The sequence below is a fragment of the Pogoniulus pusillus genome, chromosome Z (assembly GCF_015220805.1).
Source record: "Pogoniulus pusillus isolate bPogPus1 chromosome Z, bPogPus1.pri, whole genome shotgun sequence".
Taxonomy (NCBI): domain Eukaryota; kingdom Metazoa; phylum Chordata; class Aves; order Piciformes; family Lybiidae; genus Pogoniulus; species Pogoniulus pusillus.
In genome coordinates, this window is record NC_087309.1 from 27414262 (window position 1) to 27428503 (window position 14242).

Here is a 14242-nt window from a genome sequence, read left to right on the forward strand (position 1 = left end):
CTGTAATCCTTCTTGAGAAACTTTGCCAACTCTATTGTTTGCAACAGGATTGTATAACTTGGAAGAGAGAAGACATGAAAGAAGTGCCTTTCCTTTGTGCTGGGAAATTCTATTCAATAGTAGCCAAGTTATACATTGTTGAAAACTCACCATTTCCCTTCTCTGCTTGTGTTTCTCAAAATGTACTGTCAGCAAGCCAAACTATAATTGAACATCATCCTTCCAAAAAACCTGGCAAAGCTGCAAATAGAACTAGCTGTCAAGGGTTAGGGTTGGTCTGGCCACTAAACAAACAACAGATGTTCTCTGTTAACTGCCCTCCGTTCTCAAAAGGGAAAGGGAATGAGGGAGAGAGGCTTATGGACTGGGGGAAAATGTGAGAGTTTTAATGAAACAGTAATAATAAAAAGAAAATAAAATATAACTAATGAGAAAATAATTAGGTCTATACAAGTATATACACAACAAATATTGAACTCAACCCAGACAGCAACTGGATTCAGGAACACACAGATTGGGATTGAAGGCAGAACAAACAGACATCTCCTTGGATGCCAGCTATTGGAGAACTTGACCTTCATAATTCCTCAGCTCCATACTGAGTATGATGTACATGGAATGGAATACTTTTCTGGTTCAGGTCACCTGCCTTGTCTGCTCCTTGCTGCAAATGTGACTTTTTTACTTATGACCCTTTGACTTAACTGGACCTCCAACATGGTACATAAGATTTAGTAGTGACCTTGGTCTCTGCAGGAGCAAGTATAAGCAAGAACCTTTCTGCACACCAGTCCTTGGTAATAACTATAAACATAGAGTGTTATCACTGCTAGAAGCAGACAGTGTCTGCAAATATATGCCATTAACTTCAGAAAGTGCAGTTACTTAGAAGAGAGTGAGCTGAAAAGTAAAATCCCTAAACAGAAAATTGGTTCTGTTCTGGTACAAACCATAAGAGGGAACACTGTGAGGATCCAAGATGACAGAGGGAGAAGGAAAACTGGATAAGTCTATTACGCCTCAACTGTATCCTGGCACATGGTATTGCTTACTCTTGAGGAACCCCATACTTGGCAGCTCTCTTGGGATCCCCCAGGAGATTGAGTCACTGCACATATATTACATTAAGGTTTTTCCCTATGTGATTACAGATCTAACCACTTGCATCTTGTGTGAATTATTAATGACAGATCTCTCTGGACATAATTACTGACTGCCTCAGTACAAAGACACAATATTAGAGTAATATAGTTATTATTTCCAGGGTTCCCAGGCTATGATTTACTCTCATAAGTTTTTTCTTCTTTTTGTTGAATATAGACATGAAGAGATAGTCAAATGATAATGAACAATTATGGGGTTAAATTAATCTTTTAGTAGGTCTATTAACTTGATGGATTTACACAAGAGACTAAGTTGATTTATAATATAAATGCATTTTGGTAAAAGGTATGGAAATGGCTGAACAACTACATTTAAAAATTAGTGACTGTAATACAGTTTAATTTTAAACAGCTCAAAGAAAGGAATGTGTACCCCTCTTTTGTTAGGCTAGAAATAAATAAAATGCACTATAAGTGTTGGAGCTAATTAGTTAACTGCTCTGCTATTTTGTTTTTTTAAAACAAGATCATACTTAAGTGCCTTAAGCTTTTATTAATTGCATGTACCCCAAAATCCCCCATAGTAATTGAAATTTTAATTACTTACGTTTTTTGTTCTTTTAAGAATAGAAGCTTATTAAATTTTAAATGCTTAAGCATCTATAGAAATTCCAGTGGCTATAAACAGCATGCAATTCTAAATACTAATTAAACAGGAAGGCTAAATTGCTATAAAGTTAAACTGAATTTTAAGTAACTTTGCACTTGTAAGTGCTCCTGTTTTTTTCATGTCATGTAAGATTTATCATTTCCTCTCTAAGCACAGCAGAAGTGCTGGGCAGTGTTAGTATCTCCCTGTATTGTGGACATACTTGGAGTGAGAATTAGTCCCTAGAGAATAAAGTACAGTTCAGGAAAGGAGACCAGTGTGGGCAGAGACTTAAGTGGACAAATAAGGCTGCTGGTGGCACTGACACATGCAGAGGTTCATCATCCTCTTCAAAGGGTACCTGGTAGAATAAGAGGTGGTGAGAGGCAGGGAGATGTGACTTCGTGAGGTTGCTCAAGAAAGCAATGGTCTGACTCACAAGATTTGTGATTTGGAAACAGTTATATGCCAAAAAGTTCTTAATTTTTGCTTTACAGAAACTTGACAGAATTGTAATAAGTAATTTTGATTAATCTGTTCTGTTTTTCAGATCTAATCTAGTCCAAGTCTTTGTCAGGTGATGAACAGATTAATGACTTAGCAAATTTTCATTGGACAGATGTCCGACTTCTCAAATTAACCACTGCCTTCTGCATTCATATTAACTCAAGATAAAGACAGAATTAATTTCTTGGTCTGAACTGTCTTCTAATGTTTAGATGGGGCTTGGTTTTGATGTAAATGTTCATCTCTGCTTCTGCTTGGTCAATATTATAAATTTCTATGTTAAAGTTGAAGCAAATAGCTCATACACAGGCACAATGTTATCCTATATCCCAAGGGAGTGTCTGGTTAGAATGTTTGAGATACTGCCTATTACTGGTCACTGTTTATGCTAACATGCCTGCAGGGACTGAAGTCACCTGGTAGGATAAACAGCAGCAAAGACACAGCAGAATACAAACGCTTTTCAAGTAAAGTGCCAAGCGTGAATTGTGAGTCCTGTCAGTTCATCAGACAGATTCAATTCTTCTCTCATCAGACTATTTCTGTAAATACTCAAACATGAAACATGTGATGTGTTTGTCTTCCATGGCAACTGCTGTTTTTTTTTCATACTGTGTTTAAATATTCAAAGGTGCCTGTGATCATGCCTTTTGCTATGTGGGCAAACACAACAGTTTGTTTTTCTCAGTGTAAGACAGCAGAAGCAGTTGTACTTCAAGGAATGTGCAAGTGGCACTCTCAGTAACTTTCTTCTTGCACCTTCAAGCCTGTTTCAGAAAATTCAGTTACGCCAGGAGAAATGGTGGGACATACACAATTCAAAATCTGTTTTCCAAACACCTCAAACACTAAGGAGAAAAAGGGTCCTTTCAGTCCCAGGGTGCTAGCATTTTTTCTTTGCTCATAACAGTTCTCAGAATTGGTTCATTTCTTATCACAGCACCTCTCAGGAGCCAACTTACTACATCCCAGAGTTACTGATCTGCTAAGCATTTACACAGCATTGTTCCTCCCTGAAATGGTTTTGGAAATTCATCTTTGTACCATCACTGAAAAGCAAAGGAAGTTGTAGTGTTTTCATGGACTCAGAAACAACATGGCTGTGTAACTTTATCAAGAGGTTGTCAGAGACAGTGTTAAAGAAGTGCAGTCTGAACCACTGGTTTCCTGCAGCAGAGTGTCAGACACAGAGTCTCATAAAAATAAATACTTCAATAGAATGGTGCAGCAGCATGTTCAGCTCAAGCTGGGTGACTCCAGAGAGGGACCTTGAACAAAAAAAATCCCTGAGAAATATCCTTATGCATTCACCTTTATTATACCCTTTTGTCCAGTGACTATTCCAGACTGAGGTCTTCCAACACTTCTGATTCCTTACTACATTACTCCACTGCCTCCAGACAGGCCATTGTCTTGGCTAGTTGCAGCTGTTGTTGGTGGCTGAAGCCTTCTAAACATGCTGGAGATCCATAACTGCCATGAAGGAAAAAATTCTGGTTTATGTTGCTTTTGGAGGCCCTGTTTTGACTAAGTATGTCCATGTTCAATAAATCCAATTGGAAGTGTACAGCTTCAGTGAATCCAGCTACTCATGGTATGGAAAGCTGAGTAAACAGCCTGAGAAATCACACAACATTGTATCTCTTAAGTGATTCCTTCCATTTAAAGCTTACTTGTTTAAGCCAAACCACTAGTATCTCTTGACAGTAGTAAAGGCTAGAAACGAGGTGTCGTTTCTTCCTGTTTCCCCAGCCAGTTTGAATCGTCTTTCTAGAAAAACAGAACAAAGATTTTATTAGTATATGAAATAACATACACACTTCCACCCAGCAGGAAACATTAAAAACAAACCCCAGCCCTTACTTAGTTGTGTCACTAGATGGCCCCACGCCTGAAGCAAACGTACCAGAAAATACCTGCTGTGCTGGGCGACTTTTTGCCTGTTCTGCTCAATACATTTTACAAGTTGGCAAACACATGGAGGGGTATTAGTTTGTAGACGAGAAGGCTGAGGGAAGATCTTATCTACAACTGCCTGAAAGGAGACTGTGGCGAGGTGGGTTGGAGGCAGCCTCTAACCACCACATCCACTACTGGCCTCTCTCTATTTGTGAGCAGCAGGTCAAGCAGGGCTGCATGAACACACATGTTCATGCAACAGAAGTAACTGGCCTTTCCCCATCCACTGATGTGGTGCTGCTCCTTTATGCTTTTACTGGGTTCATCATAAATATTCACAGAACCAGAGAATGATCAAATATCTCAAACTGGAAGGAACCTGTGAGGCTCATAGGAGTCCAATTCACAACACAGAATGCCAGCCTCCTAAAAAGGAAAAGAAATAGTCTATTTGCCTAAATGTGGGTCTGGCCATACCTGTTTTTTATGTGGTCCCAGCTTCAGATCCTGATGAGCCAGACCAAAGTCAATATGCTGATTTCTAGAGCAACCCTGAAATCTCAGGATTTCTCTGCGGACACTCAGAATGTATGGCATGTTTCATCCGAGTAAGACTTTGTTGCAGTATCTTAGAAGATTCCTGTTTCCACTGCCCTTTCTGCTCTACTCGATATTGCACTTTATGCCTCCCTGTATCTCCTGATGTGGTGTCACTGGAGGATGACATATATGTTTTACACTACCTTATTTTGATCACTGAACCATTTATGAATAGCTTTGACTTCATCAATCTATATGAATAAATCCTCCAACTGACTTCATAATGAAATCTGCACACTGGGACTTGTGGTTGCTCCTGTATTAAAGTTGGACAAGTTTGATGTTATCCCAAACTACTAATTCTTCAAATACTCTGTCCTTCACTTCTATTTATATATAAGGTCTGTGAACTGGGAGATGCCAGTGATGTTTAACTGGTCCTTGTATTGTGGTTATGCAGGTCCAGACCTTTTCTCCTTCCCTCTTTCTCCAAGCACTCAGAAAATGGGTTTCTAGTTTCTGCAGGGAGGGTCACAACAAACGTGATGCCTTGGAGACAATGTGCATGAGGTCTGCAGGAGTTCTGCACTGAAATTCTCATCAGCCAAAACATGCTGGAGATCTATAACTGTCCTGAGGGAAGAAAATTATTTTTTCAGCCTCAAAATAGTTTTCTCTAGGAAAAGGATTCTACCCACCCAGTAGCCCTGATAATGTGTAAGAAAAATCACACTGAAAACCACTTTCCTTCTGTTTATTAACAGTGAGTTGTGTTACTGCTCTTACATGCTGTTGTCTTAATTTGTTTGTTTCCATGGGCTACATTTAGATGCTGTTTACAGCAATAAAGGGAATATTACATTTGATCTAGACTTTTGTCTTAATTCACAGGATGAGATGCGAACAGAAGCCCGTCGAAAAAATCTCCTCATTCTAATTTTGCATTATTTAATGGAGGAAGGGTATGTTTTTTAAATAATAGTGCTCTAAATCTGTGGATTTGTGTGTGTCTGACCTCCCATAAAGTGTCCTTTTGTCCTCTGTTGGGTAGATGGACAGCATGGCTCTTTGATTTAAGAGGTAAAATACTGTTATCTGTCGTGGCAGTTTACTTTGCTAAATTGTTTATGCTTCTTGAAGAAAAAAGTCCTGTATAATTTTAAAATACATTAGAGCAATCAGCAAAGGGGCTTTTAATAGAGTTTATGCTTTTATAACAGAGTTGTGGGTGGGTTAAAAGTATTCCTCTACTTACTAGCGTCATTGTTTGCTTTTTTCTGTCAAAAATCAGAATATGATAATCACTCTCAGTTTTTTGATCTTTGTTTTTTTTTGAACCAGGTATGTTGATGCTGCAAATGCTTTGGAACAAGAGACAAAATTAAATTTACACGGCTTTGAAGTTTGTGACAACATTGATCTTGAAACAATTTTGCTGGAATATGAAACTTATTACTTTATAAAATTTCAGAAGTACCCTAAAATTACCAAAAAGGTCCTCGACACTGGTATGTGGCTGTATTTCAAAGTGAAAGCTTTTTATTTCTAAAAGCCTAATGTGTGTGCTTGCCTGACACATTCACCACACTTCTTCTGTACATCAGTGATTGTTATTTTAACTGTCTTAAACTACAGAGTAATAGGGCTAGCACGTAGGACATAAGAATTGAGAGAGGGAACTTTGAGCCCTCCTGCTCTTCTTTCTGTCTTAAAGGAAACGAGTTGATATTATCCTCTCAATTCAAGAGAGATGTTGAGGTGCTGGAAGGTGTCCAGAGAAGGGCAACAAAGCTGGTGAAGGGCCTGGAACACAAACCCTATGAGGAGAGGCTGAGGGAGCTGGGGTTGTTTAGCCTGGAGAAGAGGAGGCTCAGGGGAGACCTCATTGCTGTCTACAACTACCTGAAAGGAGGCTGTAGCCAGGTGGGAGTTGGTCACTTCTCCCAGGCAACCAGCAATAGAACAAGGGGACACAGTCTCAAGTTATGCCAGGGAAAGTATAGGCTGGATGTTAGGAGGAAGTTGTTGCCAGAGAGAGTGATTTGCCATTGGAATGGGCTGCCCAGGGAGGTGGTGGAGGCACCGTCCCTGGAGGTGTTCAAGAGAAGCCTGGATGAGGCACTTAGTGCCATGGTCTAGTTGACTGGATAGGGCTGGGGGATAGGTTGGACTGAATGATCTTGGAGGTCTCTGGTTGATTCTCTGATTCTATGATTCTCTCTTTTAAAAACTGTTTTTAAAAACTGCCATGTAAGCACAAGTGCTATGGCATAGATGTGTTCTCTCTCTTTTCCTGAGGTGAGAATAGTTTGTTCTATTTCAGGTTTAATTTTCAATTAAAATAACTCACTTAAAGCAGGTGCTTAAAAGTTGCTAGTCTCATTAACCATATATTTGCGTATTTTCATATATTGAAGGTCACCTGTCAGACAAATCATAGGTTTATTTGCTCCAAAGGACTTGAAGTCTGACATATGAATGAGTCATATAGAAGGAGTCAAATCAGAACATGAGTGACCACAAGGGCCTGAAAGGTTTGGTACTTGAGCACAAAATGTAACTTAGAGAAGCCTTAAGAACAACTGCATATGAGTTGGTTATGAAGGGTTTGGAGGGTGCAGAAAACACCAACATCTCTACCTATTTCTCTTGTAAGAAAAAGACATTCATTAGAAGAGAAGGTAATTGGTCAGAGAACATCTCTGAACAGTTATCGTTGTTTCAAATGGCTGCCAACAACTTTGAAATCACAGGTAAGTTACTAGTATAGGTGAAATTACTTTGAAAGATATTGAAGCTATTAGTCATCAGTACATTCACAATAATGTAGAAGATCAATAATAGCTGGAAGCAAGCACTGTCTGCATGAGAAAGATATTTACAGGTAGAACCTACTGGTTGGTGTTAATACAAAGATAAGCAATCCTGCAGGACAAAACCAAAGGGATTGGTTCTGAGTGAAGAACAAAAATGTGTTACACATAATTTATCACATCACACTTAGTCAAACTAAGTGGTAGCCAAGGCCTGATCCGTGATCCAAATTATCAGTTTCCAAAAAGCTACTCTTAGACACTTAAAAGGTCTTACTAGCCATTTTTAGACAGTAAGGCTACACAGACATAGGAAGCTCCTAGCCAAGCTGGCAGCTCATGGTTTGGACAGATTCACTCTGTGCTGGATCAAGAACTGGCTGGATGGCAGAGCTCAGAGAGTGGTGGTGAATGGTGCCACATCCAGTTGGCAGCCAGTCACTAGTGGTGTTCCCCAGGGATCAGTGCTGGGCCCAGTCCTGTTCAATATCTTTATTGATGATCTGGACGAGGGCATTGAGTCCATCATCAGTAAGTTTGCAGATGACACCAAGCTAGGAGCAGGTGTTGATCTGTTGGAAGGTAGGAGAGCCCTGCAGAGGGACCTGGCCAGGCTGGATGGGTGGGCAGAGGCCAATGGGATGAGATTTAACAAGGCCAAGTGCAAGGTTCTGCACTTTGGCCACAACAACCCCAAGCAGCGCTATAGGCTGGGGACTGAGTGGCTGGAGAGCAGCCAGGAGGAAAGGGACCTGGGGGTACTGATAGATAGTAAGCTGAAGATGAGCCAGCAGTGTGCCCAGGTGGCCAAGAGAGCCAATGGCATCCTGGCCTGCATCAGGAACAGTGTGGCCAGTAGGACAAGGGAGGTTGTTCTTGCCCTGTACTCAGCACTGGTCAGGCCACACCTTGAGTACTGTGTCCAGTTCTGGGCCCCTCAATTCAAGAAAAATGTTGAGGTGCTGGAACATGTCCAGAGAAGGGCAACAAAGCTGGTGAGGGGCCTGGAACACAAATCCTATGAGGAGAGGCTGAGGGAGCTGGGCCTGTTTAGCCTGGAGAAGAGGAGGCTCAGGGGTGATCTTATTACTGTCTACAACTACCTGAAGGGGCATTGTAGCCAGGTGGGGGGTGGCCTCTTCTCCCAGACAACCAGCAATAGAACAAGGGGACACAGTCTCAAGTTGTGCCAGGGTAGGTATAGGCTGGATATTAGGAAGAAGTTCTTCACAGAGAGAGTGATTTCCCATTGGAATGGGCTGCCCAGGGAGGTGGTGGAGGCACCGTCCCTGGGGGTCTTCAAGAAAAGACTGGATGAGGCACTTAGTGCCATGGTCTGGTTGATTGGTCAGGGCTGGGTGATAGGTTGGACTGGATGATCTTGGAGGTCTCTTCCAACCTGGTTGATTCTATGATTCTATGACACTGTGCATTACTCAAGCCCAGAATTGCAGCTGTACTTACAGGGATCCATCATTCTATTTCCCTGAAGCAGCATCCCTCCTGCATTTGTCTTTCTGGGTAATCTGCTGCTTGATTCTTGTCACTTGCCTTAAACCTTGTCCCCAGTCAGACTGTGAAAGCCACACACAATAAGTGTGGTGCTTTTCTTTGACAGAAATTGTTTCAAATTAGGTAAGTACAAAAAATAAGTTTCATAACCACCACTGCAATGTGACATTTATGATGTCTTGATATATCACATCTTATATAATGACTATTATGAATAGTGAGACAAATTCTTATTTCCCATTTCAGCAAAGAAGAAATTATTAACGTTAAATAATCATTGTATATGATATACTAAATTAGTTTGTTGTGCTTGATCTAATTTCTGGTACTGTCTGTTTTAATGTGAAAATGAAATTGCTTTTTAAAAGTAAGCAAAGAAACCCAAGACTGGATCAGCCTCAAATTTAACAATCCATAAGTAGGAAAAAAAATGTTGTCCTTTTTCTCTCCTTAATTATTTCCCATTTAATATTTATTTTGCCCCAGTAGAAAAGAAGCAACAACTGAGAATGGGAGGAAGACCAAGAAGGTGAGAGAAATGTGTGAGTTTTTTTCTGGTTGGAAAATTTTCCTATAGAAGCAATATAAAGCATGAGTACAATAATGTTTACATTAATGTACTTACAGCTTACAGCCATGTTGCTGACTGTGTGGTGCATATTCCTATATCTTTTAGAATAAAATAAATATTTATTTCCCAAACAGAGATGCAGGCAATTTACAAAGTTTCTACAGGGCAGATAAGATGTGAAGCTCCTAGCCAAGCTGGCAGCTCATGGCTTGGACAGATTCACTCTGTGCTGGATCAAGAACTGGCTGGATGGCAGAGCTCAGAGAGTGGTGGTGAATGGTGCCACATCCAGTTGGCAGCTGTCACTAGTGGTGTTCCCCAAGGATCAGTGCTGGGCCCAGTCCTGTTCAATATCTTTATTGATGATCTGGACGAGGGCATTGAGTCCATCATCAGTAAGTTTGCAGATGACACCAAGCTAGGAGCAGGTGTTGATCTGTTGGAAGGTAGGAGAGCCCTGCAGAGGGACCTGGCCAGGCTGGATGGGTGGGCAGAGGCCAATGGGATGAGATTGAACAAGGCCAAGTGCAGGGTTCTGCACTTCAGCCACAACAACCCCAAGCAGCACTACAGGCTGGGGACTGAGTGGCTGGAGAGCAGCCAGGAAGAAAGGGACCTGGGGGTACTGATAGATAGTAGGCTGAAGATGAGGCAGCAGTGTGCCCAGGTGGCTGAGAGAGCCAATGGCATCCTGGCCTGCATCAGGAACAGTGTGGCCAGTAGGACAAGGGAGGTTATTCTTGCCCTGTACTCAGCACTGGTCAGACCACACCTTGAGTGCTGTGTCCAGTTCTGGGCCCCTCAATTCAAGAGAGATGTTGAGGTGCTGGAACATGTCCAGAGAAGGGCAATGAAGATGGTGAGGGGCCTGGAACACAAACCGTATGAGGAGAGGCTGAGGGAGCTGGGGTTGTTTAGCCTGGAGAAGAGGAGGCTCAGGGGTGACCTCATTGCTGTCTACAACTACCTGAAGGGACATTGTAGCCAGGTAGGAGTTGGTCTCTTCTCCCAGGCAACCAGCAATAAAACAAAGGGACAGAGTCTCAAGTGATGCTGGGGGAGGTCTAGGCTGGATGTTAGGAGGAAGTTGTTGCCAGAGAGAGTGATTTGCCATTGGAATGGGCTGCCCAGGGAGGTGGTGGAGGCACTGTCCCTGGAGGTCATAGAATCATAGAATCATAGAATCATAGAATCATAGAATCATAGAATCAACCAGGTTGGAAGAGACCTCCAAGATCATCCAGTCCAACCTATCACCCAGCCCTATCCAGTCAACTAGACCATGGCACCGAGCGCCCCATCCAGTCTTCTCTTGAACACCTCCAGGGACGGTGCCTCCACCACCTCCCTGGGCAGCCCATTCCAATGGGAAATCACTCTCTCTGTGAAGAACTTCTTCCTAACATCCAGCCTATACCTACCCCGGCACAACTTGAGACTGTGTCCCCTTGTTCTATTGCTGGTTGTCTGGGAGAAGAGGCCAACCCCCACCTGGCTACAATGCCCCTTCAGGTAGTTGTAGACAGTAATAAGATCACCCCTGAGCCTCCTCTTCTCCAGGCTAAACAATCCCAGCTCCCTCAACCTCTCCTCATAGGATTTGTGTTCCAGGCCCCTCACCAGCCTTGTTGCCCTTCTCTGGACACGTTCCAGCACCTCAACATCTCTCTTGAATTGAGTGGCCCAGAACTGGACACAGTACTCAAGGTGTGGCCTGACCAGTGCTGAGTACAGGGGAAGAATAACCTCCCTCGTCCTACTGGCCACACTGTTCCTGATGCAGGCCAGGATGCCATTGGCTCTCTTGGCCACCTGGGCACACTGCTGGCTCATCTTCAGCTTACTATCTATCAGTACCCCCAGGTCCCTTTCCTCCTGGCTGCTCTCCAGCCACTCAGTCCCCAGCCTATAGCGCTGCTTGGGGTTATTGTGGCCGAAGTGCAGAACCCTGCACTTGGCCTTGTTAAATCTCATCCCATTGGCCTCTGCCCACCCATCCAGCCTGGCCAGGTCCCTCTTCAGGGCTCTCCTACCTTCCAACAGATCAACACCTGCTCCTAGCTTGGTGTCATCTGCAAACTTACTGATGATGGACTCAATGCCCTCGTCCAGATCATCAATAAAGATATTGAACAGGACTGGGCCCAGCACTGATCCCTGGGGAACACCACTAGTGACTGGCTGCCAACTGGATGTGGCACCATTCACCACCACTCTCTGAGCTCTGCCATCCAGCCAGTTCTTGATCCAGCACAGAGTGAATCTGTCCAAACCATGAGCTGCCAGCTTGGCTAGGAGCTTCTTGTGGCAGACAGTGTCAAAGGCTTTGCTGAAGTCCAAGTAGACTACATCCACAGCCTTCCCCATATTCACCAGGCAGGTAACCTGATCATAAAAGGAGATCAGGTTGGTGAGGCAGGACCTGCCCTTCCTAAACCCATGCTGGCTGGGCCTGATCCCTTGGCTATCCTGTAGGTGCTTTGTGATGGCACCCAAAATGACCTGTTCCATGACCTTGCCTGGCACTGAGGTCAAGAACAGACTGGATGAGACACTTAGTGCCATGGCCTAGTTGACTTGGATAGGGCTGGGTGCTGGGCTGGACTGGATGATCCTGGTGTCTCTTCCAACCTGGTTGATTCTATGATTCTATGATGTGTTTGAAAGCAGTAAGCATTGAATTTTACCATGGTTTAAACTTATGCCTTAACTTCAGAGGGAGCAAAGTTAACCCCAGACTGCTCTATTTGAAAGTGCTACCTTTTAATCTTTCATTATTTTGAAAAAAGAAGTTGTGAAAGCCTTTCCAGACTTTGGTATTTTTATTCTAGGGCAGCAAGTTCTTCTCAGAATCTCCCAAGGATCAAACATCATCAGACAGTGCAACAACTATTGCCAAAAACTTCACCTGGGAGTGCAGAAGAATTTAAATCACCCACTAAAGAGAGCCCCAATGTCTCAGTCCAGAAGTTGGGAAGGAGACTTGGTTCTTTTTCGAACATTCCTGTGAGTGAAATTCAGACACAAATGAGGCCATATATAAAGATGTGACTATTTGTTAAAGACAGAGAGAATGGAGCAAATAAAACAGAGAAAGAAAAAAAAGAGGGAGAGAGAGAGGAAGGGAGAATGGAGAAAGAGAGCAGGAGAGGTAGTTACCACCCCATGGTACTGTTTTGGTGTTGGGGATGGTGGGGAAGGATATTCCTGGGCCGCTGCTTCCAGGCTGAAATGTCACTGGTGGTATATAAATATCTGAGGGGTGGGCATCAAGTGGATGGGACCAATCTCTTTTCATTGGTTTGCAGCAGTGAGACAAGGAGCAACAAGTACAAACTTGAACATAGAACATTTCACCTTAGAATGAGGAGAAACTTCATTACAGTGAGGGTGATGGAGCACTGGAACAGCCTACCCGGAGAAGTTGTGGAGTCTTCTTCTCTGGAGACTTCAATACCCATCTGGATGCATTCCTATGGGGACTACCCTAGGGGATCCTGCTTTGGCAGGGGGATTGGACTCAATGATTTGTGGAGGTCCCTTCCAACCTCTAATATTCTGTGATTCCCCCTCAGTAAGTTGGCATAGCTCAGGACTTTTATTATGTTCCTGGTTCATTTATTCATCATAGCTTCACCTGGCTCATATCAACAATGTAAAAGTGGATTTCCAGAGGGTCTTCTGTGTGTCTGCAGGGGTTGGCTCTGAGCGGTCTCTGCTCCTCTTTGCCATCCACTGTTCACCACATCCCCTGAGCAGCTGCTGCCTCGATGGACAGAAATGACACATCAGGTGGTTTTTCAGGATGATCTTATCTTTATTGCGACACTTAATGTAATCATCATGATCACAAGGTGATTTACTTATTCAAGAGAGGATTCTATCGCCCAGACAGATTTAAACATGTTTTATCTTGACAGCATGACAGTTGGAATTAAGGTGGGTTTATTCTGAAAGGCTAAAGGCAGCAAAGGGATGTGAGCTACACGACAATTGTGTAACTAATGGGTTGTGTAACTATATAGGATTATAGATGCAAGATTTAGGAGAATATGCTTTCTGTCTGTGACTTGGGAAGCGAATCATAGGCAAAAGTTCCAGGAAAAGGCATTTTATAATCTGACCTGTACTGAAAGTGACCAGAGCTTTCCTCTTAACATCAGCAGATTAATCTGTCAGTGCAGAAAAAAACAGACAAATGAACAAAGTCCAAAGTCTGGTGTCAGCTGTAAGCCTCTTCACAGCATGTAAGATGTTTGAGATAAGAGGAGTAATTTGGCTCTACAGAGCCAGAGTTTTCAGTTTTATGACTTTTACTTTGTGAAAACGACTTTATTCCTATCCCTTACAGAGGAGGGAGCAGAACAGCAGGTGGGTGGGCAGACAGCCTGTCAGCTGTAGCTCTCGAGGAACTGTGAGGACAGCCTCTTTTTTTTTTTTTTTCTTTTTTTTTTTCTTTTTTTTTTTCTTTTTTTTTTTCTTTTTTTTTTTTCTTTTTTTTTTTTCTTTTTTTTTTCCTCTTTTTTTTAATTAAGTCCTTGGCCATTTTCTTGTGTAGGGCCAATCTTATCTCTGACAATTCCTCTTTAAAATACTTAGCTTTTGTGAACTACAGCAGATGACTGATACGAAGCGAATGTCTAAGTAA

At 42.6% G+C, this 14242-nt stretch overlaps 1 protein-coding gene across 1 annotated transcript in view; it reads left to right on the forward strand.

Moving 5' to 3' along the window:
* KATNAL2 (katanin catalytic subunit A1 like 2) overlaps positions 1 to 14242 on the forward strand; it is a 46715-nt gene that overhangs the window by 3745 nt on the left and 28728 nt on the right. The window contains exons 2-5 of the mRNA XM_064140782.1: positions 5590 to 5660; positions 6040 to 6206; positions 9510 to 9552; positions 12426 to 12600. Coding sequence (XP_063996852.1) covers positions 5590 to 5660; positions 6040 to 6206; positions 9510 to 9552; positions 12426 to 12600 — 456 coding nt within the window. The remainder of the gene's footprint in view (positions 1 to 5589; positions 5661 to 6039; positions 6207 to 9509; positions 9553 to 12425; positions 12601 to 14242) is intronic.